Source organism: Rhagoletis zephyria, unplaced genomic scaffold (genome assembly GCF_001687245.7).
Source record: "Rhagoletis zephyria isolate East Lansing unplaced genomic scaffold, Rhagoletis_zephyria_1.1 Rzeph_scaffold_03525, whole genome shotgun sequence".
Classification (NCBI taxonomy): domain Eukaryota; kingdom Metazoa; phylum Arthropoda; class Insecta; order Diptera; family Tephritidae; genus Rhagoletis; species Rhagoletis zephyria.
In genome coordinates, this window is record NW_016160608.1 from 11,900 (window position 1) to 37,483 (window position 25,584).

Consider the following 25,584-nt stretch of genomic DNA (forward strand, 5'->3'; position numbering starts at 1 on the left):
GCTAAGTATGTACATACTTACGCATAACTGTAGATCAGAAACCGTTATGTAAAACCTTTGTTTTTCCCAATAAAAGAAACTGATAGGAACTGTTTCGACGTTTTTGAACGAAGATTTTTTAACGGAGTCCAACCCAGTAGATAATTTAGGTAGGCCTTCTTAAGTGAAGCCTTTCTGCAAGGCCTACCCAAGAAGGGCTGAATAAGGGCTTGCCTGCATGGCTTCTAGAAGGTCCAACTATTTACAATTTACGTGAATGCGTAAATTTATATTATTTATTATAAATAAATTTAAATATGCATTTTAGACAAAATATATTTGATATGAACCTTAAATAAATACTTTAAAGAAGTATGATTTTTTGAAATTAAAGAATCAGCTCCTCCAAAAGTCCTTCTGAAATACGCTCTACAAAAGCCCTTCTGGAAGGCCTTCAATGGTAGCGAGAACAGAAGGCCTTCAATTTGTGCCACTCCATATAAACAAGAAAGCAGAAAGGAATGTAGAGTGGAGGACCTTATTACTCTTAATAAGACCTTTTGGAAGCCCTTTGAGCTCCTGAAATTATCTACTGGGAAGTAAATTTTTTTCAAAATTTAAAATTCAATTTAATAGAATGACAGGTAACACGAAACTACATCGATTTTGAGTCTCTCCTGAACAGTTAAAAAAAATGGACGTGGCACCTTTTCACTCTTAGGTGATTATATATTTTTGAATTCTACTTGGTCCGCAGTCTCGCTAGTGCCAAATCGACCAATGCCGAATGTTCGGAAGCATCAGAGGGAAAAACTGTTTCATTGGAAACTGTAGGGCTGTTCAGTATGTTGTGGAAATGGTCTTGGATTTGCAGTTGGAATTGCATTTGCAAAATTTTATGCTTGCTGCCATGGCAACCGTGTGCATTTTATTGTTGTGAATTTACAAATGCCACGAATATGCAAATGCAAGACCCTGAACAGCCCTTATGTATTTTATATATGGTCAAGATAAAAATTAACAACAACATAAAGGCAAGCTATTTTTTCAAACTCCTTTTGGTCGGGTCCAATGCGTGGAATTTAGAAAATTAATGGCGGTTTCGTTTCTACAAAAAATGTTGCCTTTTCATTGCCCGGTTCTTAGTGTTTGTGCTTTGAGGGCGATGAGAGTGTAACATTTTCGGTAGAAACGAAACCGTCATAAGTAAATGCAAAGAGTTTATGTTAAGTTGTTCTTCCTCTTAATGTCAAATTCGCTAAAGTCGAAAACATTCGGTAAATATGAGAGTCGCGAACACTTCTTTTGACGTTCAGTGGGGAGATTCTGTAACCAGTTAGCGACACTGTTGATGCATGATATCAGTGTTGCACCAAAAAGTGTGATAGCGATCCAAAAATTGTCCCCCCGTTCCTTCGTATGTATGTATGTACATATGTACATTAATGTGGGCCAAAAATTTTTTCCGATATAGGATTCGGGACACCTTAAAAAATGTTTCCTTGGCGAGAGAAATTCTGCCACCAAACTTTATTTTTCTAAGTGTACATACATTTAGTATTTTGTACATACATATATTAACTAAGCAATTAGTTAAGCAATTTCAAATTGAAATTAGCTGAAAAAATATTACAGGGTTCTGTCGTCATGGCACACGTAGCTTCTTATAAAAAAGCATAAATATTTTTTTCAGTTTCATAGGAATTTAGTGGCGCATTTCAAGATCATTGAGCACCCTGTATTGGTTACAGTAGAACATTTAAAGTTGATATAGATATTATAAATAACAAAGTCAAAAACCTGTGCGGGTGCTCCGTTTTCTAAGATGACACGAATCTTAAACGGAAAGGAACCTACACCATGGATGGTAGGCGCTCTGAGTGCAGTTATAGTTCCACAAAAAAAAAAAACAACACCATCGTAGGATATGACTTGTCGAGGCTCTGCGGCGCTGTTTAAAACCAAGAGCTTTTTTAGGAATTTCTGTTGCCACTTCTAATTCCAAGAGAGCTGCCATCGTAAATTAAATATTTGTTCTCTATTGACTACCGTACTTTACGACTTCATGAAGCTGGGACGTAAGTTCTATGTGACGATCGTTCACACGTACAAGAACTCCCTTCCGAGCTCTGTTAATATTGAGCTAGCGACTCATCGTTTGACTGTCTAATGAAAAACTTGAATGAAATTGTTCTTAACGTATTTTTGTTTGTTTGTTTTTTTTTTTTGTAATTTATTTTCTTTCATTTCTTTACTCGTTTTAAATTTCTTGCTAAATTGAGCAATTTTTATATAATTTATTTTCATATATTGTAATTTATTTATATGTGTTCATAATAATGATTTTGTTTTGTTCTCACTTCGTTACTAATTAATATTATTTGTTATGCCTAAAAAATTAATAATAAATTAAATTCATATACATAATTAATTATTTATGTGTGATTTTATTAAAGTCACTGTATTAACTCTTGTTTATATTTAATTACATCTTGCTTAATATTATTAGCTAGTAATAATATTATTTATTTTTTTTTTTGTATATCCGTATTTGCAATTTGGATACAGTTTACATGTTTCTGTTTTTGTTAATGATTTTACTGCACGTTAAGCTGGTGAGAATGAATGCACTGGTCCCAGTCAACGAAATGGGCTCGTTTTGTGAAGAATATAAAAAAATGCAACCTAAATCAAAGGGTTAATTCTATGTAAGTAATGCCGAATTTCCACTAGGCATTGAAATGACAAAAAATTTATGCCATTTAAAAAAATGCCAAGTGGAAATGAACTTAATGACTTTTTTTAATGTAATGACAAGATTATTTTTTAATGCCCGACTTTGTCATTTGTAATTTTTGCCATTTAATGCCTAGTGGAAATCCAGCATAAGTATGTATGTATACAAAAATTTAAGTGTTGCGATGAAAATAAATATTAAATTGGGATAGGACAGGAACCTTCTGTGGAGTAAGTGTTCTTGAGTTTGTAGCGACGATTATTCTGCTACGCTTATTTTTTTTTATTTTATTTTAGTTTTATATTGTATTGACCACATATTCGCGTATTGCACATTTCGTTTGTTTTCTTTGTCGTTATTGTTTTTTTCTTTGTGTTTTTAATTGATTTAGCCTATTTTTTGCAGTTTCTTCATTCCACACTGCCGACAGTGCGACAACTCCTTTGTTTCCTTAAATCTTTTTGTTTTTGTTTTTTTTTTTGTGTTTAACATTTTCTATACATAATTCTATAAGGTATTTCCTTTATTAGTTAAATAATTATGTGTTCATTGAAATTACTTAAACTAAAATACGAGTACGTTTATGTTTTGATGAACATTAAAAATTGTTGTGTTTGCTTTTTTGCTATATCTATATACTATGTACCTATATATATATGTATGTATGTATATTCTAATCCAATCAACGCGAATGACTTAATCGTAAAATAATGATTTCTTTTATTTTTCGTTATGTACATTTAGAATAACACACAGCATTGTTTAGGTTCAGTCCCAAGGTCGCCCAGCTAAGCTGACGAGAGCGCGGGAAATCTAGAAACCTGACAACTGAAACGTAAAACGGAAATATTCTGGGTAAATTATGTAATATTTAGTGGCAAATGAAAAATGAGTTATTTATTTATTAAATTTCAATTCGTGGCCTTTTTGTAAACAGTAAAATAACATAAAATCTTCCCAGTTTTATTCAGCTTAGCTGTGCTACTTTGTAAGCTCAACCAGTCAATGCCGCAAGAGTCGATTTTCAATTTCTTCGAATATTATTTTTCTTAAATATTCCATTGCAATTACTTACTTTATTTTATGTTTTTTTTATCTTCACAGTGTTAACGTTAGGTTTTGATTCAGTGTTTAAACTTACAAGATTTTTTAACTAATAGCCCAATTCTGTATCGGTGACAAAAATTTGTTTACTGACAAATTTAAACTTTTTCATAAATTTTTGCGTAATAAAAACTGTGACAAGAATTTGTCAGTGATACAGAACAGAGTCGTAAATTTCGTCTTCTAATTATTATTCGAAACAAGTGGCGTGGAAATCGAGTGAATGGGCTACTCAAATAACTAAGTACATATAACTAAAGGAATGAGGATTTTTTTGAAAAAAAAAATCAGAACTAAATTGATGTTTTGCAAAACTTTGTTCTCTTTGATCTAAAAAAGTTTTTCAACAAAATCAGTAATGGAGTCAAATAAAAATTGCCAAAACCATTAGTGTCTCAGCAAATTTTTAGCTGGATTTTAACGCAAATCTACGAATTTATCAAAAGGTGGAATTTGATAGAAAATGTGAATGGGGAGGGGGGGGCTGCATAGAGCTAAAAGAGTCAAGACCCAGTTTCAAGTCAGAATTCCTATCAAAATTGAGAGAACCAGCCGCGGTCCAAAACGACACATAAAGCCATTGCAACATTGTATTCCGAGGTTTTTGACCAGCATACACCGAGCTGACGAAACGCCTATATATTCTGGAGCAATCTGCATGATGCCACAGGAACTCCACCATCATAGTGGAAACCAATTCGTCAGCCATGTATTCGATTAGGAATTCCCCGACCATTTTCGAGCTGAGAGCGTAGATGACTGCCGCGATGTCCAATGCTAGAGTTGGAGTGGTCCGAAACGGCCCCTTTTATTTCTAGAAGGGTGGCCCCATGGAGGCAACACAAAAACCTCATATATTCTTTTCCCATGGCACATACTGAGTTGCAAGAAAAAAAAAAACATGGCGCGTTCCAAATAGTTTTTGTGAAAATAAGTGATAGCATAACAACCATCCCTAAATTGGCCCGTCAAACGACAAAGAACTGTCAAAAATTCTCATACCCATACAATTTTAATGTAGTATCCCTCAATAACACGGCGGCTGACGTCTTCGCTGACAAAAGTGACAACGAAGAAATGGCGAAAAACGTCAAAAAATGTGACCAGTTTCTTTGGGGATAACGCAGGGTGCGTCAGCCATTGCTTTAAGTTGACGGCAGTGTTGCCTTTCAGTTGTATAAAAGAACGTTCTGTCGATGCACCTAAATTTAGTTGCTATTTTCGTAATATAAACAGATGACTGAGTCTGAGACACTACCTTTCCGATGCAAAGTCCAAAGTGGTCCAAAGTTATGCGGTAACATACATAAAAAAAAAAATATTCCGACGAACTGATAACCTCCTCCTCTTTTGGTAGTCGGTTAAAAATAAAAAAAGTACTAAATAATTGCCAATTGCTTGTGACTTTTTTCAGCTTCAAATACCTTTTCAAAGAAAATATGTTTGTATATATGTATGTATGTTAGTATTTTTTTTTTCTATCATTGCTTATCTTTCGTTTAATTTTTATTAGTCGTTATTATTTTTATTAAACTATTTTTAATTATATTTAAGTGCAATAAAATTATACCGTTACGATTTACGTTCACTTTGCTAGTGATTAGTAAGTATTTTAATTATTTTGTATTTTGTATTTTGTTTTCTATTTTTTTATTTGCATTTTCATTAATTTCTTCATTTATTTCAATATGTACAAAAAGAACATAACATTGTTGTTGTTGTCGCTATTTTCACTTTAAAAACCTTTTTTGGCAGTGCATTGAAAATTTTAACTATATACGAAATGACTTAAATTATTGTAAATACGGTTAGATTTATGTATTTTTTGTTTGTTTGTTTTTATGCATAATTTTTGCTGTTATTCTCTGGCTTTTTTTTTTTTTGTTTCTTTTAGGCTAATTGTGTTAATGTCATTTCACTAATTTTCTCATTTTGTTTGCATTGTTATTGTTGCTTCATTTTGCGTTTAATTTCTGGTTAATTGTGGCGCTAATACATATTGTTGTTGTTTTTTTTTCATTCTATTTCTCTATTTATTTTCGTTTTATTACAATTGTTTCGCCTATTTATTTCATTATTTGTATTTGTTAATAACTACGATTATTGTTGCCACTATTATAAATTTTATTCTTATGTTTTGTTTTTTTTTTTTTTGTTTTTAATTTAGCATAATTTATCAACTTTCTATTTACAGACAGTAATTTTTCGCACAAGGTACATTCGATTTAAATTGTTTTTCCTTTTTTCAGTATTATTTATTTATTTTATTTTTTTTATTTGTGTTTGCATGCTTTACTTTCTGCGCATTTTTCTCTCTTATTTGCTGATATTTTCGTTTAAATTTTACTTTAACAAATTTTCATTAAGTAAACTGAATACGTGTGTGTGTGTGTGTGTGTGTGTGTGTGTGTGTGTAAAGAAATGCAAAAGTGAGAAACATACAACAACAAATTGCTTGGTTAATGAAAACACAAGTTGCTCAAACCAATGATTTTGTTGATTTTTTTTTCTTTGCCTTTTTGTTTTTTTAATGGAAGACAGTAGTCGTATTTATAAAAAAAAATTTCACTTAAAAAATGCACACCAATTACAAACGCGAAATCCTTAAGTAACTAATTCAATTGCGAGGAGTGCCTTTAAATGCGTGATGTGGCATGCGTGCGGTTGTGTGTGTGACTGTGAGTGTGTTTTTTCAGTTATGTATGTGCCTGTAAGTACCACACGTGTGTGTAGAGATGTGCGCGTGCGTGCGTGCTTGCGTGCGTGACAGTTTACCTCTCAACGTGGAGCATTGAATATTTGCTTCGTTATTTACTCATTTAAGGATGAATGAAGAATGAAATCATTCGCTGTGTTCATTTAAAATTATAGGAACTTTGTAGCGTAAAATTGCGGTGTTGTGGTGAGTACGAAATACATAGATACATATTTGTCTCAAAGCTTAAATATCATAAAAGTGAGCTCGAAGTGGACTACTTGAGTGGGCTTTGTTGCATGCCACGGGGACTGGGTGTACATATCACTTTTTTTTTAATTATATAATTTTTTTGTTAAGAATCAGCTTAAAAATAACCTTTTAAAGAAGTTACTCATTTTGGCGTAGAATTTGTGTTGTTGTAACCTAAACTTTAAATTAACTCCTTTTTTTTTGTAAAATAGTAAAACTGTGCACACCGGCCGTGCGTACTAAAGATTTTTTTTATTATTATTTACTTACTTCGTTAGCTATGTATATGTTTTGCAAATGTTTTATCGCTTTTGTAATTGTATTTTTTTGTTTGTTTTGGATTTTCTCTTACTCATCTAGCATTTTTTTTTATTGTTTACAATTTAGTTATTATCTATCCCCATTACGTTTGTTGAAGTTTAAAAAAAAAAATAAAAATTGCGTAATTTCTAGATCCAATTAATATACATACGTACAACTGAAGTTGACTAAACATTTCTACACACTCACTTACCTACATAGCCATGTGTCTTTATGAATCTACATTACCGTTATTTAGAATATTTTTTTGCAATCTCTTAACATATTAATTTTATATCAAACACATACATACATACTCATATGTCAAAAAAAAATAGTCATTAATGAAGCAAAACCTCGGTCTCTTATTGAACGCGAAAACGCATTTGAAAATACAACGGATTATCGATAATCGACTAACAGTCGTTTATCTACTACTAGTCGACACTCGCAATAGGATTGAATATTGTAAGAGACAGTAATGCTTATTCGAGGACAGACGCAAAATATTTTAAAGCCCACGAAGCGCAAAGAGGTGGTCGTAGGTTGCACAGGTTAGAGCAAGGTCTTGGGGAAAGGACTTAGATGTTCAGGACTACGCCGATTACCCCATACAGAGGGCGCTGAATAGCGCCACTAGAGACGGTTTCTAGAATCACTTTTTCAGAGAGAGAAGGTACTAACCTAAACAAGTCAAATATGTAGGAATCTCCATTGATGTCAAGCCCTCATTAAATTCTCACCTTCATACATACATTTAAAAGGCCAAGGTCTCCATTTGAACATGCTGGAAGATTATGGAGCATAAGTGGTGCATAACAGATAGATTTGTAAGATAAGTGAAGTATTTCCAAGTCCATCCTAGCATATGCCCGCCTGGCAAAAGAAGGCAGAAGTGTAGTATACGCCACGTCATAGCCACTCGACTAGTGATTAAAATTGAAAAACTTGGCAGCACTGCATAATTTTCGACGATTTTCGTCGTTTACTTATTTCGACAATGCCAATGTTGTCGAGTCGTAGATTTTGGCAGAATTTACGACTTTACCAATGAGGCTTATTGAACGGTCAGTACTCTCGAAGGATAGCCTAAAGGCAGTGGCACACGATTGGGCATTTGCCCAAATATCCCAAACACAAAAAACAATTTGTTCAAATTTTTCAATAGAAGTCCGCTGTATTGTGGCACTGGTGTGACTATAAAAAAAATTGCGTCCCATTGCCATCGAACTCAGTATGGGGTAGAAAGGGGGCCGACCAAGGATTCAACAGTATAAAATCTAAAAATATGGCACCTTTCCTCCAATTGATAGCACACGGAGTCAGCTCAAAGCTACTGTGGAATTGTCGTGTGCTTTTAACATCCGTCGCCGCCATGAACTGGGTTTACCACCATGGAATTATGTTAGGCGAAATTCATATTTCCGTATGATAGAGGGAGCGGAACCTAACTGGACAAATAGGGAGGATAACAAAGAGTTTAAAACCTTCACCAAGCAAATATTAACAACAAGAGCCGAATAACTTCTTAACCTTGCCAGGCACGAAGTAAAAATTGTTACCAAGCACTCCAAGCGTTTATCATATAAGAAATAATTTACTATGACTAGTGCAGAGTATGTCACGAAATACAGGAGACACCAGAGCGCATTTTGCGACGCCGTGAAGCCCTTGGGGAAACTCGCGGGGTTCCTTAACGATACTTAGATGACAGAAGCCTTGTAACTAAACGGACGTCTGTAACAATAGATCATCCCTAGTCTTAATTTAAGACTGTCTCCTGCATTTCGTGACATAATCTAACATAACGCAATGGTTCACAATCTTAGCGAGAACAAATGGGATTTCAGAAACAGATGAACTCATTTGATATTCGCTTGGGTGCTCGGGCTGTGAGTGATCTTTGCTGTGTGATATTTCTCACAAATAGAATTTTTATCAACATTATCCGTCTTATAAAGTTAAACAAAAAAAAAAAATGTGAAGTGGTTAGAGAAGTCAAATGAAAATATGTTTTCATACCTTTTCGAGGTACTGCTACAGAGCGTGGTTAATGAAAATATTTCGGGAATTTTTCGGGTTAATGGCATAGCTACAGTTTTTCGCAGGATGTTGCATTTTTTTAAATTCTTTTTCATTTAGTTCTTTTTCATGCGAGCTGTTGTGTGCGTGTTGCGTTGCCTTTATTCATACGCTTTTGAGTGGTGGATGCTAGTCTTGGATTTCGTTTCTAATTCAATTTAAAATTAATGTGCAATTTAACATATTCTTACTAGTACTGCAGTGAATTTTGCGCTCCTTGTTTTTTTTTTTTTGATTTCTTTTGTAGTTGTTTTTTTTTTACATATGTGTGAACTATCTGCCTGCTTCGCATTCGCTATTTTATTTAAATGTTTTTTGTTTTCTCTTTTTGATATAATTGGAAAGTACGTTTTTGGTTTATTTAAACTATTTATAAATATTTTGTTTTTTTTTTGTTTTCTATGTTCTTTTGTATTTTTGCCTAATACAAATTTATTTATTTATTGATTTTTTTTCATTCTATTGGTTCTCACAATTTTCACCTATTTTATTATTTATTTTTTGTTGTCTTATTTATTTATGTATTTATCTTTAATTAAAATAGTCGTTGTGTCACAATTTCGCAAATACTTTTTTCTATTTGCATTTTCGAGTGTTTTTCAGAGTTTTGCTTTTTTGTTTGAGTTTTGAATTTTTATGTGCAAAACAGTCGTAGAGGTTTTGCATTTTGCGCGCCTGCCATATCATTTTTGGGGCGCACTGGGCCATTGCATGCACGCCCCTGTCTATACATATGTATGTGTATGCTAATGTACGTTATCACTAAGTACGCGAGTGTTTGTGTGTGTGTGTGTGTATGTATTAGTGAGTATTTTGTGATATTGATAACAGCGTGGCTAGACACGCCCCCAATTAAAACGCAGCACCTATGCATGTACATATGTATGTATGTATGCATTCTGAATTTGGCATTGAATGGTGGGTGTTGCCACACTTCTGCATTTCTTACTGACATTCTTACTCGCATTTTGTTATAAGTTTATTTACTATTTTTTCTTTTTTGGCAGTGAACAAAGTAAATAATTTACGCCTGCTTACACTTCTAATACATGCACTGCATTTCATATACATATGCGCACGTAACGACCAACTTAGTACTTAGTAGTAGTTCCAATTTCAAAATCCACAAGCACCTCTGCTCTCTCCTCCTTACTAGCTTCTTATTTAGCTTGTTGCTCTTTATTGCTTTTCAAGATTGAATGTCGGTTGTGGTTTCTTTTTTCCAGGTTAACAAGTATGGATGCTGGTATGTATGTATGTATGTATGCACCACCAATGCCTAATGCTATTCGCTTCTCCGTTCCACCAACCGCACAGTGCGGGGCTACTGGGCGCAGCTGACCCGCACGGCGTGGGCAATTGTTCGATTGTTGTGTACCTCTACGCGATGATCCTTGATTGTTTTTGAGCTCAAAATATGAATTAAGTATTCTTACTGCTACTACTAAACTCTTAAGAATTTTTATGTGATGAATGAGCGGAAAGGTGCGTCTCTTATAAATACTTATTTTTGTTGTTGTAGCTGTTATGAATTTGGCCGCTGGACGCGCTTGAAGTCGTAATTTCTTGTGATCATCTATCTATCTCTCATTTGTAATTGAAGAAGGGTTGAAACTGTTTGGTTGTCGCAAATTAAAAACCAAACATTTTGCGAAATTGCTCCAGATGCGTTGCTTCATTCACCGCCTTCGTCCAAACTAAAGGCGCGCCGGTTGAGCGCCACGACCACGTATCTTCTGCCGAAGTATGGAGAATCTACCGAAAACAGACGTAAACGCATACAAAATTGTGCTTTTCTTCGCTCCAGCGACTTTTCGTTCAAACGATCCGATCGGTGCTCGCTGCGTGATACACACTGCTCGCTTCGTGATCAGTTTCGCAGCGCCACCGATCCTCGAATCGTTCGATCGCTTGTTCACTTCTTGCGTAGGAATTCAGTATATTTGCGTGCACGCTTGCGCACCTTATTGAGTGCATTGCTGATTTTAAAGCTTTCAGTGAAGTGATGATGATGATATTGTGCATGATTGTGATGATAATGATGGCGTGCATCGCTGCCGGGTGAGCGCTGTCGATCGTCGCCATGCGCCTGATAATGGAAGTGCGGATGATGAGTGTTCACATATGAGGCGGCTGCCGGATTTATGGAAGCCGACAGACATGGTGAGGAGGCTGGCGATGCGGGCGATAGGGGCGATCGAGGCGTGGGTGAGAATTGACAGCTGCCACGGCATGAAATCAAATTGTGATCGGAAGCGGCATCAAAGGACTCGAATGACACGCCAGTGGGTACGGGCGATTGCAGCAAGGAGGAGTGTTGGCCGTCGCTGGTGGCAGTGACGGTTGGTGAGCCGCAGGAGCTGCGCACATAACCGCCACCAACAGCTCCTTCTTCCATTTCTGCAGCACTGCCAGCAGCGCTGGTGAAGTCCTTGGGCAACTCACCAATGCCCAATGGCTTGTCGAAAACTGAATTCGCTGACATGTTGGTGTAGTCGTAGCTTGGGTAGGTAAAGGGTAGGTAACCGCTGTGATGAGCTTCGGTTGACACCGCCACTCCATTGCCGGCGCGTGTGGTGTTGATAAACTTCACTTCGTTGGCATTGCGCTCAGTGTAGTTGCCAAAGACGATATTAATGTTGTTCGTGCTGGAAGAGAGATTGATGTTGGTGGGCGAAAGTGGCGTGCTGCTACATGAGGACGCCGCACATCTGGCCGCCTCGTCATCGGGACCAGCTAAACCGCCGACACCACCAGGCGCATTTTGATTCAGATTTGTCTCCTTGCTGGAGTTGCGGCGGAAGCAGATTTCATAGCCGCGTACAGAGTCACCACCCTCAGAGGAGGCGGCACCGATGTTGTTGTTCGCAAAGTTGTTTTTGTATTGAAACTCCAAGGCGTTGCTTGGCTGGAATGGGTAGTTTTTGGAGTTGTTCAGCACATCACTGGACTGTTGATTGCCTTTGGAGAGATATTGGTGAATGTCTTCACTGGTGATCTGCAGATCCTGGTCGAGGTAGGTGTTACACTGGATGTAGTTATTGCAACAGTTGTTGTAGGAGTCGGCTTCTTGATGGAAGAGCACAGTTGTCGAAGACTCCTCGAAATCACAGTTGAATGGACTCTCACGGCATTTGCGCGCTGCCGCAGCCGATGTGCTTGGCCGATCGTCATGTGCGTACTTCCGACTGTTGTGCTGCATTGTGTATGAACGATGTTCGCTACGGTGCTCACATTTAGACTGTTTTGGCTCGCGTGTTTGCTCGTCAGCGGAAGTCCATGGATCCTTAGTATCCACTTCGCCTGATCGCTCCATCTCAGTTGGGGATTTGCCATCTGCGAGGAAGCTCCAGCGTATCGGCGAAGGTGAGCAAGCGTACTCCGGCAGGTCGTTACTCAGTGCGTCTTTTGAAGTCTGTCTTTCAATGGTTACTTTCGATGGTGAAACTACTATTTTTCCTCTACTGCCACGTTTATCCAAGTCAGCGGCGTCGATACCCAACTGCTTGGCGCGATCGAAAACGGAAGTGAGTGAACCGGGTTGGCTGCTAGGACGACCTGCATTCAAGCCACGCAGCGATATCGATGTGTAGCTAGGCTGACGTTGGTGCAAACGCCGTTTGCGCAATGCCACGGACGCGGACTTAATCGAGTTGTTACGACTGAGCGATGAGCGTGAACCATACAAACTGGTTGAATCTGTTTGATAGCAGTAGTCTGAAGAGGTGCAACACGACGACGGACGGCGTGTTGAACCATAGAGATCTTCTGCGAAATATTGCGCCAGTTCGGTGCGAGACGAGTTGCAACAGGTCTTGCGTACCAGGATATCCTGTACTTCGCGATCCACACATGTCGGATCTTGACACGTATTGAGCGATGTGCTGGAAATATCGGTAGCCGATCGGTGTCGTCGCGTGCAGCTACTGCCATGCGCGTGGCTATGATGTCGCGACGAAGACCGCTGCTCCCCCTGATGGCTGTGCCCATGTGGGCCATGTAGGCTTGAATTGCCGCTGCCGCCTCCGCCTCCGCCTCCGCCTCCTGCATTCCCATTTCCATTCTGCTGCTGATGGTTGTGACGCGAACGTCTACGTCTATGATTGTGATGATGATGCTGATGATGAGAGGATGATGATTGTGTATTGTTAGCCGAGGGACGTGGTGGATGCGTGAGTGATGAGCGCGTAAGTGAGTCGGTCTCGTGCACGTGATGGTGTGATTGATGCGGTGACGAGTGCTGGCTGTGCGAGTGATGACTGTGCGGTGATGTGTGGCGGCTATGGTGTGGACTATGGCTGTGACTGTGCTTGCGTTGCTGCTGCTGCTGTTGCTGGTGGCGGTGTGGCGTCGGTGTGGAGGAGGACTGCTGAAGCGGTTCCGCGTAAGCAATATGACTGTGACAGTGAGTCGGTTGGTGCATATGTGGTTGATCGCCGTGCTGTTGTTGCTGCTGTTGCTGTTGCAATTGTTGCAGGTGCGCTTGCGTGTCGTCACATACAATATCCTTATCATAGCTACAATGTACGTGATGATGCTGCTGTTGGCGTGAATGCTTGGGCTGTTGCTGTTGCTGTTGCTGATGTGGTTGTTGCTGTTGTTGGTGTTGGTATTGGTGTTGTTCAGCATTCGTGGAATGTACACTGGCAGTTTCAGGAGGTGAGGCGTTCCTCAGTCAAGGCCCGCTGCTCGGGCAAGCAGGTATTTGCTGACGATGGTGATGGGGCGCAGAGGCACCGCTCCGGCCCTGGAGTGTATTTCGGCCGCCTTCTAAACAGCGCTCTGATGCAGCTGTACAGCGCGTGCGTGAAGTACACAAATAAGAAAGAAATTTCATCAAAAAACGAAGCGAATAAACAGCGACAAAATAGTGGAAGTGAATGAGTATAAAGTGTGAGTGAAGAACAAAGTTCCTTCGGAGCTGAAAGCGCAAACGAAACAAGTTTGTCTTCAGACAGAGCAAGCAAGCGTTTATTTGATTAGTGTCTGCCTTCATAAAGCTTTTGGGTATCTATAAGGCGCTATGATTCTAACCGAAAAAAAAATAAGTAGGGTTCATGCAAAATGATAGTTTCATGCCGGCAACACAGCATGCAATCTATGTATATGTAAATGTCGATCTATTGTAGTCAAAGCTATTGAAAGGCATGCGATATTTTTATAAATTATCCTTTGGTCTTTTTCACATATTTTAGCACTTACGAGGAGGGGGCGATACAATTTGTGCTATGAAATTGCATGGGGTGTGTATAGCAATAAAGTTAAGAAACAAATTTGGTCCGATGGTATATTTTTTCACACTTAACCTAGAAAATATATAGAAATTATATCTAACTGAATGTTCTTTATGAACGCAGCGAACTTTTATAAGTATTTTTACATAAGATATCTTTAACCCGTTCAGAGGCGTCCATAGGCATTTTTCAATTAAAAACCTGGCTGAAGGTCCAAAACCCCCCGGAAAGATTGAGTAGTCGCTTGGAGGCTCTACGNCAACTGAATGTTCTGTATGAAAGCAGAGAACTTTTATAAGTATTTTTACATAAGATATCTTTAACCCGTTCAGAGGCGTCCATAGGCATTTTTCAATTAAAAACCTGGCTGAAGGTCCAAAACCCCCCGGAAAGATTGAGTAGTCGCTTGGAGGCTCTACGGGAAGTCTCCTGTTTTGCCGTTTACCGTTTTACATAGGCCACCTGATCGTTCCCCCACTTTCGCGAATGTAGCAGCCCTTTTGTTTCCATCAAGACAATCTGGACCTAAAACCCACCACGTTGTTACCTTGTTTTGCAACTGCCTACTAGTCTTAACATCGTTTTAAATGAGGCCAAAGTGCCTGGCTGTTCGACGTGATGCCTATAGTGAGTGGCTGTATTAGTTCTTCTACGAAGACATTCACGGACACAGATTTCAATTGCGAAAATCTCCTCCTGAAACCTAAGTCCAATTATGCCGGCCAGTTGTACTTACCGCTTTACAAGAGTCCCTTTTAAGAATGACAACTTTGCAGAGCTTGATAAATAAATCATTTATAAAGCCCCTAGAGGACTTGGAATAGTTTAGTTTTGCGACGAGTGCACGTAGTGGTAGAGTCCAGAGTGACGCCCGTGCTCACTGGTTTATTTTTTGGCTGCCAGATTAGCGCGAGTGTGTCAACCCGTGATATTTCGTCTCTTGTGTGAGCTCAATTTTCGCAATTAGCAATTTATTTTTGGTCAAGTTGACCTAACTTCCTTTTCCCTTTCAGTCTGGAGTATATGGAGGATGCCAGCCTACAACGTAGATGACAAGGCCATCTACATTCCCACATGCCTTAAAACCAGTCGTTTATTAGATTATTGATATCCTTCCTTGTCAAATGCCCACAGGGATGTCTGCTTGTATTTCAATACCTTTTCAATAACTTCAGACAGACTATGCATTGCTGTAATTGTAGATTTTCCTACATCGTATGCATGCTAATTTTCGCATATTGGCTTGACCCTGAGATAGGTCTCCCTGCTAAGAAAGCTAATTAGTTATTCTAAGGTTCGATATATGACGAAGGTATGCTCTTCCCGCTTTGAGTATGGAGAAAGCATCAACCTACTTAGACGCCAATGCAATGACTGCAGTGTGAATATTCCTAATGGCTTTTAATTGTAGAAAATGCTGAAGTGATGGTCCTNTAGCCCTTTTATTTCCATCAAGGCCCCCTGGACCTAAAACCCACCACGTTGTCACCTTGTTTTGCAACTGCCTACTAGTCTTAACATACTTTTATATTAGTCCAAAGTGTGTGGCTGTTCGACGTGATGCCTATACTGAGTGGCTGTATTAGTTCTTCTACGAAGACATTCACGGACACAGATTTCAATTGCGAAAATCTCCTCCTGAAACCTAAGTCCAATTATGCCAGCCAGTTGTGCTTACCGCTTTACAAGAGTCCCTTTCAAAAGTGACAACTTTGCAGAGCTTGATAAATAAATCATTTATAAAGCCCCTAGAGGACTCCAACTAGTTTAATTTTGCGACAAGTGCACGGAGTGGTAGAGTCCAGAGTGACGCCCGAGCTTACTGGTTTTTTTTTGGCTTCCAGATTAGCGCGAGTGTGTCAACCCGTGATATTTCGTCTCTTGTGTGAACTCAATCTTCGCACTTACCAATTTATTTTTTGGTCAAGTTGACCTAACTTCTTTTTGCCTTTCGGTCTGGAGCATATTGTCTTCTCATGTCAGCCTACAACGTAGATGACAAGGCCATCTACATTCCCACATGCCGTAAAACCAGTCGGTTATTAGATTATTGATATCCTTCCGTGTCATTTCCATGGACAAATTGTCAAAAGAATCTGATATATCAAGAAATGCCCACAGGGATGTCTGCTTGTATTTCAATACCTTTTCAATAACTTCAGATAGACTATGCATTGCTGTAATTGTAGATTTTCCTACATCATATGCATGCTCATTTTCGCATATTGGCTTGACCTTGAGATAGGTCTCCCTGCTAAGAAAGCTAATTAGTTATTCTAAGGTTCGATATATGATATAGGTATGCTCTTCCCGCTTTGAGTATGGAGAAAGCATCAACCTACTTAGACGCCAATGCAATGACTGCAGTGCGAATATTCCTAATGGCTTTTAATTGTAGAAAATGCTGAAGTGATGGTCCTCGGCAGAGATGGTTTGTGGAATAAAAAAAAAATAAATAAAAATCTCAGTTTTTGGGTAACGTGTTTCTAGTTCTTTGCAAGGTACTGTATGCGTGTATGACTGTATATGTACATATGTATGTATGTGTGTGTGTATGTGTCTCTGTTTTAGTGTGTGTGTGTGCTCTTTTGTGTGCATTGGGACTTCTTTGCTGCTGCTGGAGTTCAAATCTTTTCATTTTGCAGTGATACTAGTATTTGTAATTGTGTTGCGTTTGTTGTTGTTGTTTGTTACTTAGTTGTAAAGTTACAGCAACTGCAACTTAACTTAACGCTACCTGACATCCTGCCGTGCGCCGAATGCCGTCGAAAACTGTCGCGATCGTACGTGTAGTCGTAGTGACACTTGCGCACCGGCACTGGCGTGTGAATGTTCGTGCCATAGTTGGTGTANTTGGGTAACGTGTTTCTAGTTCTTTGCAAGGTACTGTATGCGTGTATGACTGTATATGTACATATGTATGTATGTGTGTGTATGTGACTCTGTTTTAGTGTGTGTGTGTGCTCTTTTGTGTGGTGTGCATTGGGACTTCTTTGCTGCTGCTGGAGTTCAAATCTTTTCATTTTGCAGTGACACCAGTATTTGTTGTAATTGTGTTGCGTTTGTTGTTGTTGTTTGTTACTTAGTTGTAAAGTTACAGCAACTGCAACTTAACACTTAACGCTACCTGACATCCTGCCGTGCGCCGAATGCCGTCGAAAACTGTCGCGATCGTACGTGTAGTCGTAGTGACACTTGCGCACCGGCACTGGCGTGTGAATGTTCGTGCCATAGTTGGTGTAACACGTCGTACTGCCGGCCAGACTCGTTGTCGGACCCAGGAGATTTGTGCTATCACTGAGCGGATATGGACCCATACCTTCAACCGTTAATGAAAACGAAGTGGTTCCAAACACTTTTTAGTTAGTTTTTGTTTTTTGTTTTTCATAAAAATTCATTGCAAATTTTGTTGGTTTGGAGGTTGTTGGAGTGCCAAATTTTTGGTTTTGTGTAATTTCCATTTTCAATTCAGTTTAAATTTTCACGTTTGTTTGAATGTTGGTGTGTATGTAGCCCATACAAGATTCATTGATGTTCGATTTTTTAATTGAATTTCGATTGGTGTAACAATGAAATTTTTTAAATTTTGTGTTGATTCGAGTTGAAATGATTCAAGCCATATTTTTGAGCAAAATCAACGTTGTTCGTCCAGTGAATGATTTTTGAATTTTAAGTTTATTTGCGATTTTTCAATACAAATAAAAAGATCCAAGTTATCATGCATTTATACCATAAATGAAAAATGGCAAATTTTCAAATAAATAAAAAATATTAAAAATTAGTAAATGTTTACATATTTATCCACATGTCTTTTAATAAACTTAAATGAAAGTAAGTATGTACCTATACATTTCTACTTTTTTAAAACCACTACATACAACACAATACATTCTACAATATGCACGCAGATTGATAGTTTGTAGATATGTATGGAAAGCCAATGAGGAAAGTTTGTGGTGTGGCATTAAAAATTATTTGAAACAAGGCTATCTCAGAAGTCATCCCGTTGAAGTTGGGAGTGCGGAATTTAAACAGGTCTGTAGCTTCTTTCACTTCTGGTTCAACCAGCCACCAAAGGAGTGCTCTTCTGTACCTGCCGTCCGTATAAACGTAGCTAATTGCTGCTGATACTAGGCAGAGAGAGAGAGAGAGAGAGAGAAGAAACGGCAATGTCACTGTCATGCGGTGGTGATTCTACGATCTTACGTCGGTGGCTGGTTGAGCTCTAAAATCTACTAGCAGTCGTCAGCATATGAGATCAATGGAATTCTCTCTGATGGCTGATAGAGATCCAATATATAGAATTTGGACGGCAGAAGACGTCACCCCTTGGGTCCCCTTTTTAATTATTCTTGGTTTCGAGCATTGATCTCAAAATGGTGGGCCGCAAATATAATTCGCCAGTTTAGTCTTGATGAGAGAGGCGATGATGTCTCATTGTGTTGTCAGAAAGTGCCAATCAATTTCGTATTTTACTCGTCTCTGTTTATTTGTGATATGTTCTTATTCTTGCTAGAATGTTTGGGATTAGATTTTTGTTATGTATGAACTTAAGCCGTTTCGTTTGACACTTCATTAATTATATTCAGTTCACCAACATTCTAAAACACAATGTTTTTGGTTTAACCAAGCTATCTCGGATACGTATCTATTATAAGATTTTGACGAGATTCTCATTAGAAAAAAGAAGAAGTTCTTAGAAAATTTATAAACTACATTTGGAAAAATATCTATCAAAACAAGGAACGAACTCGGTAGAAATTCCTCTCTGCCTCTCCTCTTGGCTTTCTACAACAAAGCTTTTCTTAAGATTTTTGGAGATACAATTTTCTATTCTTTATTTTTTTCAGATTGGCTTTCTACATACATATGTATATACATATCTATCTACGAGTATTACTACAAATTTTAAACAAATAAAAATTGTATTCTTTTTCATAAATGAGAGTGTGAAAATACAATACGTATAATAAATTTAAGAAAACATCACACAAATATTAGATAATTCAATCTCAAATTTTCATGATAAATAAATACAATGCAGAAAAAGTAGCGTATATACTCGCTAATGTTTAAAACGTAAAGAAAAGCATATAACATATTCTACACTGAGAAAATAGTTAGCTAAATATTTTTCTCTCAACAAAAGGCTGGGCAGATAACTATAACCGAATAATGTAATCATTGAAAGAAACATATGTACATATTTAGTTGACATTGACTAAACTCTTTTCTCAGTGTAGTATAATATACATTTGTATGTATGTAGTTGTTAGTAAATATGAAGCGATTGTGAATGATATCTAAAAATTTTTTATTGAAGTGAGTTAATGAATTTGGTGATTTGGTAATTAAAAATTTAACTGTGTTTGTTAGTATTTGTGTAATTGCACACGTGACACATTTACAGTTAGATGAATACATACTGCACAACATCACATTGGAAAGTATTTGAATTAGTTTAATGTATGTATATATTTTGGTATACATATTTGTTTGTAAGTAGGCAATTAGTTAATTGGATATAGTCGGGTGGGTGTAGGTATAAAATGGAATTAATTTCTTTTTGTTTTTGTACTTTGGTTAGTTTCTTGATTGTAAGTTAATGTGTACACAAACACAAGACAACAAACAATACGGAAATTAACTAATGGCAATTTAGAAAAATGGCTTGGTTTAGATTCTTACGTGAGTCATGTTGGGTCTTTTCCTCAGATACCATCAACGCGGCATGTTCGATGCCAGAATTCATACTTTGTGGCTCCGAGCTATTTGTGCAGTTTAGCATACTCCTGAAATTCGCACACTCTACGATTATGTTTTAGGTGTATAGGATATTTATTTTTTTTTTTTTGAATTTAAATTTTGTAAAATTGTTTAATGGTAATTGCTTTGCTTTTGATTTTGATTTGTCTCAAGTTATGTATGTATGTATTCGGTTCTGTCTATTGTTATTTGACTGTTGGGTTGTGTTGGTTTATTTTAAAGGTTTTACGTATAGCTATTTGTTTTTGTATTTTGTAGTAGCATGATTTTCACTAAGTGTAATTGGAAAGTGTTAGTATAAGAAGTCAATTTTGTGTCGGCTGTATTTATGTTTATTGATTATCTGCCAGTTGCTTTTAAGAGGTCTCTTTTCATTTTCTTTAAAAATCGCTATACGGTTTACTTTATGGGATAGCCAAGACAAAGACAAGCGTTTTCTTTTTCTTTCACCGATGGAGGATATATTTGCAATAGGAAGAATACAAAAAATAAAAAATGAAAAAATACTTATTCACTTATTTAGTGAAACAAATTATACTATACTTTATAGGTTTTTTAAACAAATAAAATATGTAAATATTATAAAACAAAATATGATTAAAATATGTAAATATTATATCACAAGGACTTTCGTTTTGCTCTAGTTTACTATAATTTATTTGATTATATTTATTAATTTCATTTATTTTTTATTGTATTCCTTTTTTTAAATTTATTTCGCTATTATTTTGATTAGTTTTTTAGTTTCATTTTATATTATTTTATTTTTTATAATTTTTTATTTAACTCCATTTAATTTTGTTTTATTTTATTAGGGTTTGTTTGATTTAATTTATTTATTTTTTATTATATTATATATGTTTCGTTTATGTTAGCTTCGTGTTTTTTCATTTTATTTATTAAAGTATATTATTTTTTATTTTATGTATTTTGGTTTATGTTATTTGAACTTTTTCTATTTTATTTCATTTGGTTTTTTATAAAATGTTTTTATTTAATTAATTTAGGTATTTCGTTTTATTTTATTGTATATCATCTGCTTTTTTATTTTTAATAATTTTTACTTAATTTTATTGTTTTTTAATTTTTTAATTTAATTTAATTTATTTTTTATATACTTAGTTTTGAATTTTATTATATTTTATGTTATTTAATTTATTTTGTTTCGTTATACTTTATTTTATTTTTAATTTTTTATTTTACTGCAATTAATTTTGTTTTATTTTACTCGTTTTTTTATTAAATTTTTTTTTTATTATATTATATCATACCTTGTTTAATTTAATTTAATTTGGTAATCTTTAGTCCATATTATTTATTCAATAGTGTTAATGTTTTAAAATTCTTTTATTATATAATTTTATTTACATTATATGATATATTTTTTAATTTAAATTTGCTCTATTTTATTTCATTTAATAAATTTATTTCGGTTTATTTTATTTTGTATTATCTGGTTTTATTAAGTTTTATTCAATTATTTATTTATTTTTTATTGTCTTTCGTCTTTTGTTTTATCATATTTTATCATATTTTATTTGTTTTATTTTGTTTTTTTCATTTTATGTAGTTTTTTATCTTATTTTTTATGTTTTTATTTAATTTATATATCTTATTTGATTTTATATTTTCTGTTCCATACCATCTCGAGTTTCAATTGGAAATAAAAAACAAATTTGTTTGCTCTTAAAATAAATACTTTTACTGGTGAATAATATCGAGACTTAATGCAAATGAAAAACAAGTTATATCGAAAACATTAAATAATACATATATAAGTACACACTAAAATAAGCACAGTAAATTAAATAGTGTACAAAAACAAAATATTAAATTAAAAAACACAATTTTTCATTACAATTAACGTTTTTGAGCAAATAAGTAAACGAAATTAGAGTGAAGCAATAATTTGGGGGACGGCATTTACAAGCTTCACTGTTCTTTCGGACGCTCATCTCCCGCCTCGGTGCGATGGTGTATTTCAATGTCGGCTGTGGAATCGCTTTGTCTGTATGTAGATCCATAATCGCTAAGGAAAAGTGTGTGAATGTAATAAAAAATAATTTACGAACTCAGAAATAAAAAAATAAGTGTACAAACGTACAATTAAATTAAAAAAATAAAAAATAAAAAATTATAGAAAAAGAATCAACTATAAGTTTAATATAGGTACGAGTATGTCTGTGTGCTTGTTTAGGAAATTCTACTGTATTTATGTAAATGTACATGTATTGCATGTCTCTAAAAATACAAAATTACGGAGGAATATGGGAAATGAGACGCATGAAGAAACAACATTTGAATGAGCGAAATTTTGCCAATTGCGAGTACTGCTTATCAATTTGCTTTCAATGAGTATTCGAATTCGAATGATTTGAGAATTTCGAACAACGAGATATGTAGTAGATGTGTGCGTGTATTATATTAACAAATGAATTTAGTATTAACTTTTAGTTTGATAGGCTTATAGGGTTGAGAATGTGACACGAAAGCAGGCATTCAAGGCATTCAAAATCGTTCAAAAAAGTTAAAAGGAGAAATAATTATAGATTTAATATCGAGAACAGAAAGAAACCATTTTCGTTTTTTTTTTTTTTGTAATCACTCAACTCACTAAAGCTTTTTCGATTTTGGGGGAATATTAAAAAAAAAAACACAAACTACATTCAAACGGTGGCGTAATTACTACTGTAACGGCATAGCCAAGTTTGGGAAGTCAAGAAGTTTAAAGTAAATAAACAATTATCTTTTGTATACTCCGTAGTTTTGCTTAAATGTTTTCAAAGCGCTCTTTCATTAAACTTTAGAAGCTTTATGTTCGGTTTATAGAAATGTATGAACTCGCAAACAGAAGTTTTGTGTTTTAATATCTTGTTGTTGTTGTTTATCATGCAACTTACCCATACAGTCTACTATCTCGGAATGTCCTTCTGTGTGTAACGTACGGTATTTGATTTTTTTTTTGTGAACGGAAATATTTTTTTTTTGTTTCATTTAATTAATTTTTTTTTTTAAATAAAATTTAGAGGAAAAAAATTAATAGCTGTCTGATGATTTTTATTTAATAACAACATGGCAAGCTCAATGCAATACGAAACGAATTTGAATTGGAAAGTAAGTTTAAATTTAACTAAAAACAAACATAAAATAAATTTAAGACAGTAAATAAAAATAATTTAAAAAACCGTGCAAATGTTGGGCCAAACGAAACGAAATCTTTAGCGTATTCGATGTATTGTGAGGGGTGGTGTTATAATTTGTGTTCGCAAAATGGTATAGGTAGGAAATCTTTGAGGCATGGACCAGCTGTAATTCTGATTTGGCAAATAAATGCACAGATCCGCTATGGTGTACTGTGGTCTGATTGATCCTCTTCAAATGGCAGCAAAGTGAAATGAACTATTTCCCATATTTCTTTCAGTTAGATAAAATGGTCAGAAAAAAGAGAACACAATTTCGGAGGTATTTTCGAATTTGGGATCGTTGGGAAAGTGGTAACTAAGTGAGTGAACCCAAGAGAAACCATTAACAATAGCAGTTAAGGAAGCATACATGAAGAGACTTAAATTGCCCATTTGGTTTCATTGAAAAAACTCAGGAATAAGTGAATAAAAAGCGCGCTCAAAGAATATATTTTGGTACCTAACATTTCCCGAGGTCTACATACAATTTTCTTTGGTTCCCGTCCGATAAATAGGGATATATTTGTATATACGGTGCCAATAGTTTTGAATTGAAATCGATTTTGAAAAACCTAAGTCAAAACTAATCGAAAATTTGAAATTTTTGTATAGAAAATTATAGGAAAATTTCCTGATTTTCGATCCGTACGAAAACAAGAATATGCCCCTATACGTTGTAGAAATCCGCGACTAAGAGAAAAATAGAGAGAGTATGGAGGACAGCAGCCGTGATTTTCACTCTACCCCCACCAAAGGTCTTGAAACTCTGTTAAACCTTTTTAGCTATTATGCAATAGGTATGTACGTATGTATGTATGTATACACATAGTAATCTGCTCTCTGACTTAAAAACTCTCCTCCAAAATTATGCTCAACGTCTACTCTTACAAGTACATTCTGCGGAATTGCATCGCGGACGAGCTAGCAAGATTATTTCCTAGCCCCCAATTCATCGAGTTTTCATTGCACAACCCAACCAAAGATGGGCCAGGGAAGCATTTGTCAGGTAACCAGGTTAATTTGGCATAGAATTAATTTCTGAGTAGTTCTCCTTGATCGTTTCTGCATTGGCTAACATGGAAAGCACAATATGTGTTTTTACTGGATTTTCGAAGGCATAGCGGACTTAGAACCTTAAAGCATCTGCATTTTTCTATAAGGGTATTCAGACTATATTCGTTAAGGTCTTAATGCGGTATTCGGTAACCCCCCAACATTGTTTTATTTTTGTAAATTACCGAATATAACGAGGTGGCAAGTATGATAATGTGGTAACACACACGTTAAAATGTCAGCTGATTCCTTTCTGTCACTTATTTGCTGGAATTTTCTTGCGCGAAAAGTGCCTACATTTTATCAAAAGTTCAACAAGTCTTTCTGTCGTGGAATCAATAAATGTGCATAAATAAAAGAACTTCATGTCAGCTCATTCGAAAGTAATTTTAACCAGAAAAAGAATAAGGGGCGTTCGAAGGTGAAAGTGTTACCAAGTTACCAGATAACGAATTAATACGTTAACGAAGATAGTCTGAATACCCTTTATGATTAGCAAAGTGGTTCCATTACATTGGGAAGTAGATGGTATAATGGTGGAATCACGGCAGAGGTATTACATGGGGCTTCTGACCTGAATATGCGCCTCTAAATTTCTTACGGAAAGTGCTAACCTCTGTGACCTAACTTAATCCATGGCAAATTTTCTATTCTATGCTCTCAACTTCCAGCTGAGATATGTATACCGGGCTCTCTTCGAAATAAAATACGGATAGTCAGCGGGCGAGAAACGACTGGCGTGCTTTGTTGAACTCGGCCAAAATCGCTTAGGCGTTTACAGCGCCAAATTGGAAGAAGAAGTCAGCACGAGAAAAGAAAAATGCCCTTTTATTTCCTTCTTCTTATTTTGCGCGCACAAATTATTCACACAGATAGAGATTTTCATATTTCTCTGGTCACTGATTCTAAATCAACCGATCTGCAGTACTGAATGTAAGTACTTTTCAATATTTTTTAATTTATTAACTTAATGAAATGAGAACCTCTTACATTTCAAGCTTCACTTGAATATTTTTCTTAAGCACTGTCAAGAAATTAAGTAGTGTGATATGAAGTTAGCATTTTGTTTTTAAATCTCCTTTTGACTGAGATGATGAGCGTTAGTGTACGTATTACGCAACTTTCTTCAATCAATTATGTACATACATATATGTCAGTTATTTAAGTATTAAATATTTATATGCAATATGCAAAAAAAAA

General features: G+C 35.9%; 2 protein-coding genes across 2 annotated transcripts; both read right to left on the reverse strand.

The window, feature by feature from the left end:
- Nucleotides 1-9,744: 9,744 nt before the first annotated feature.
- Nucleotides 9,745-20,796, reverse strand: LOC108369172 (glucose transporter type 1-like). Its single transcript, XM_017624194.1, has 2 exons — nucleotides 20,072-20,796; nucleotides 9,745-13,940 (listed from the first exon to the last, which is right to left on the reverse strand). The coding sequence occupies exon 2, from the start codon at nucleotides 13,570-13,572 to the stop codon at nucleotides 11,065-11,067; it is 2,508 nt and encodes an 835-aa protein (XP_017479683.1). The 5' UTR covers nucleotides 13,573-13,940; nucleotides 20,072-20,796; the 3' UTR covers nucleotides 9,745-11,064.
- On the reverse strand, nucleotides 17,324-17,741 carry LOC108369173 (glucose transporter type 1-like). The gene has a single exon (XM_017624195.1). The coding sequence runs from the start codon at nucleotides 17,698-17,700 to the stop codon at nucleotides 17,494-17,496; it is 207 nt and encodes a 68-aa protein (XP_017479684.1). The 5' UTR covers nucleotides 17,701-17,741; the 3' UTR covers nucleotides 17,324-17,493.
- Nucleotides 20,797-25,584: the final 4,788 nt, after the last annotated feature.

Coding starts and splice junctions, on each gene's coding strand:
- LOC108369172 (XM_017624194.1), bottom strand. CDS start 13,572: ATGCACCAACCGACTCACTGTCACAGTCATATTGCTTACGCGGAACCG.
- LOC108369173 (XM_017624195.1), bottom strand. CDS start 17,700: ATGGGTCCATATCCGCTCAGTGATAGCACAAATCTCCTGGGTCCGACA.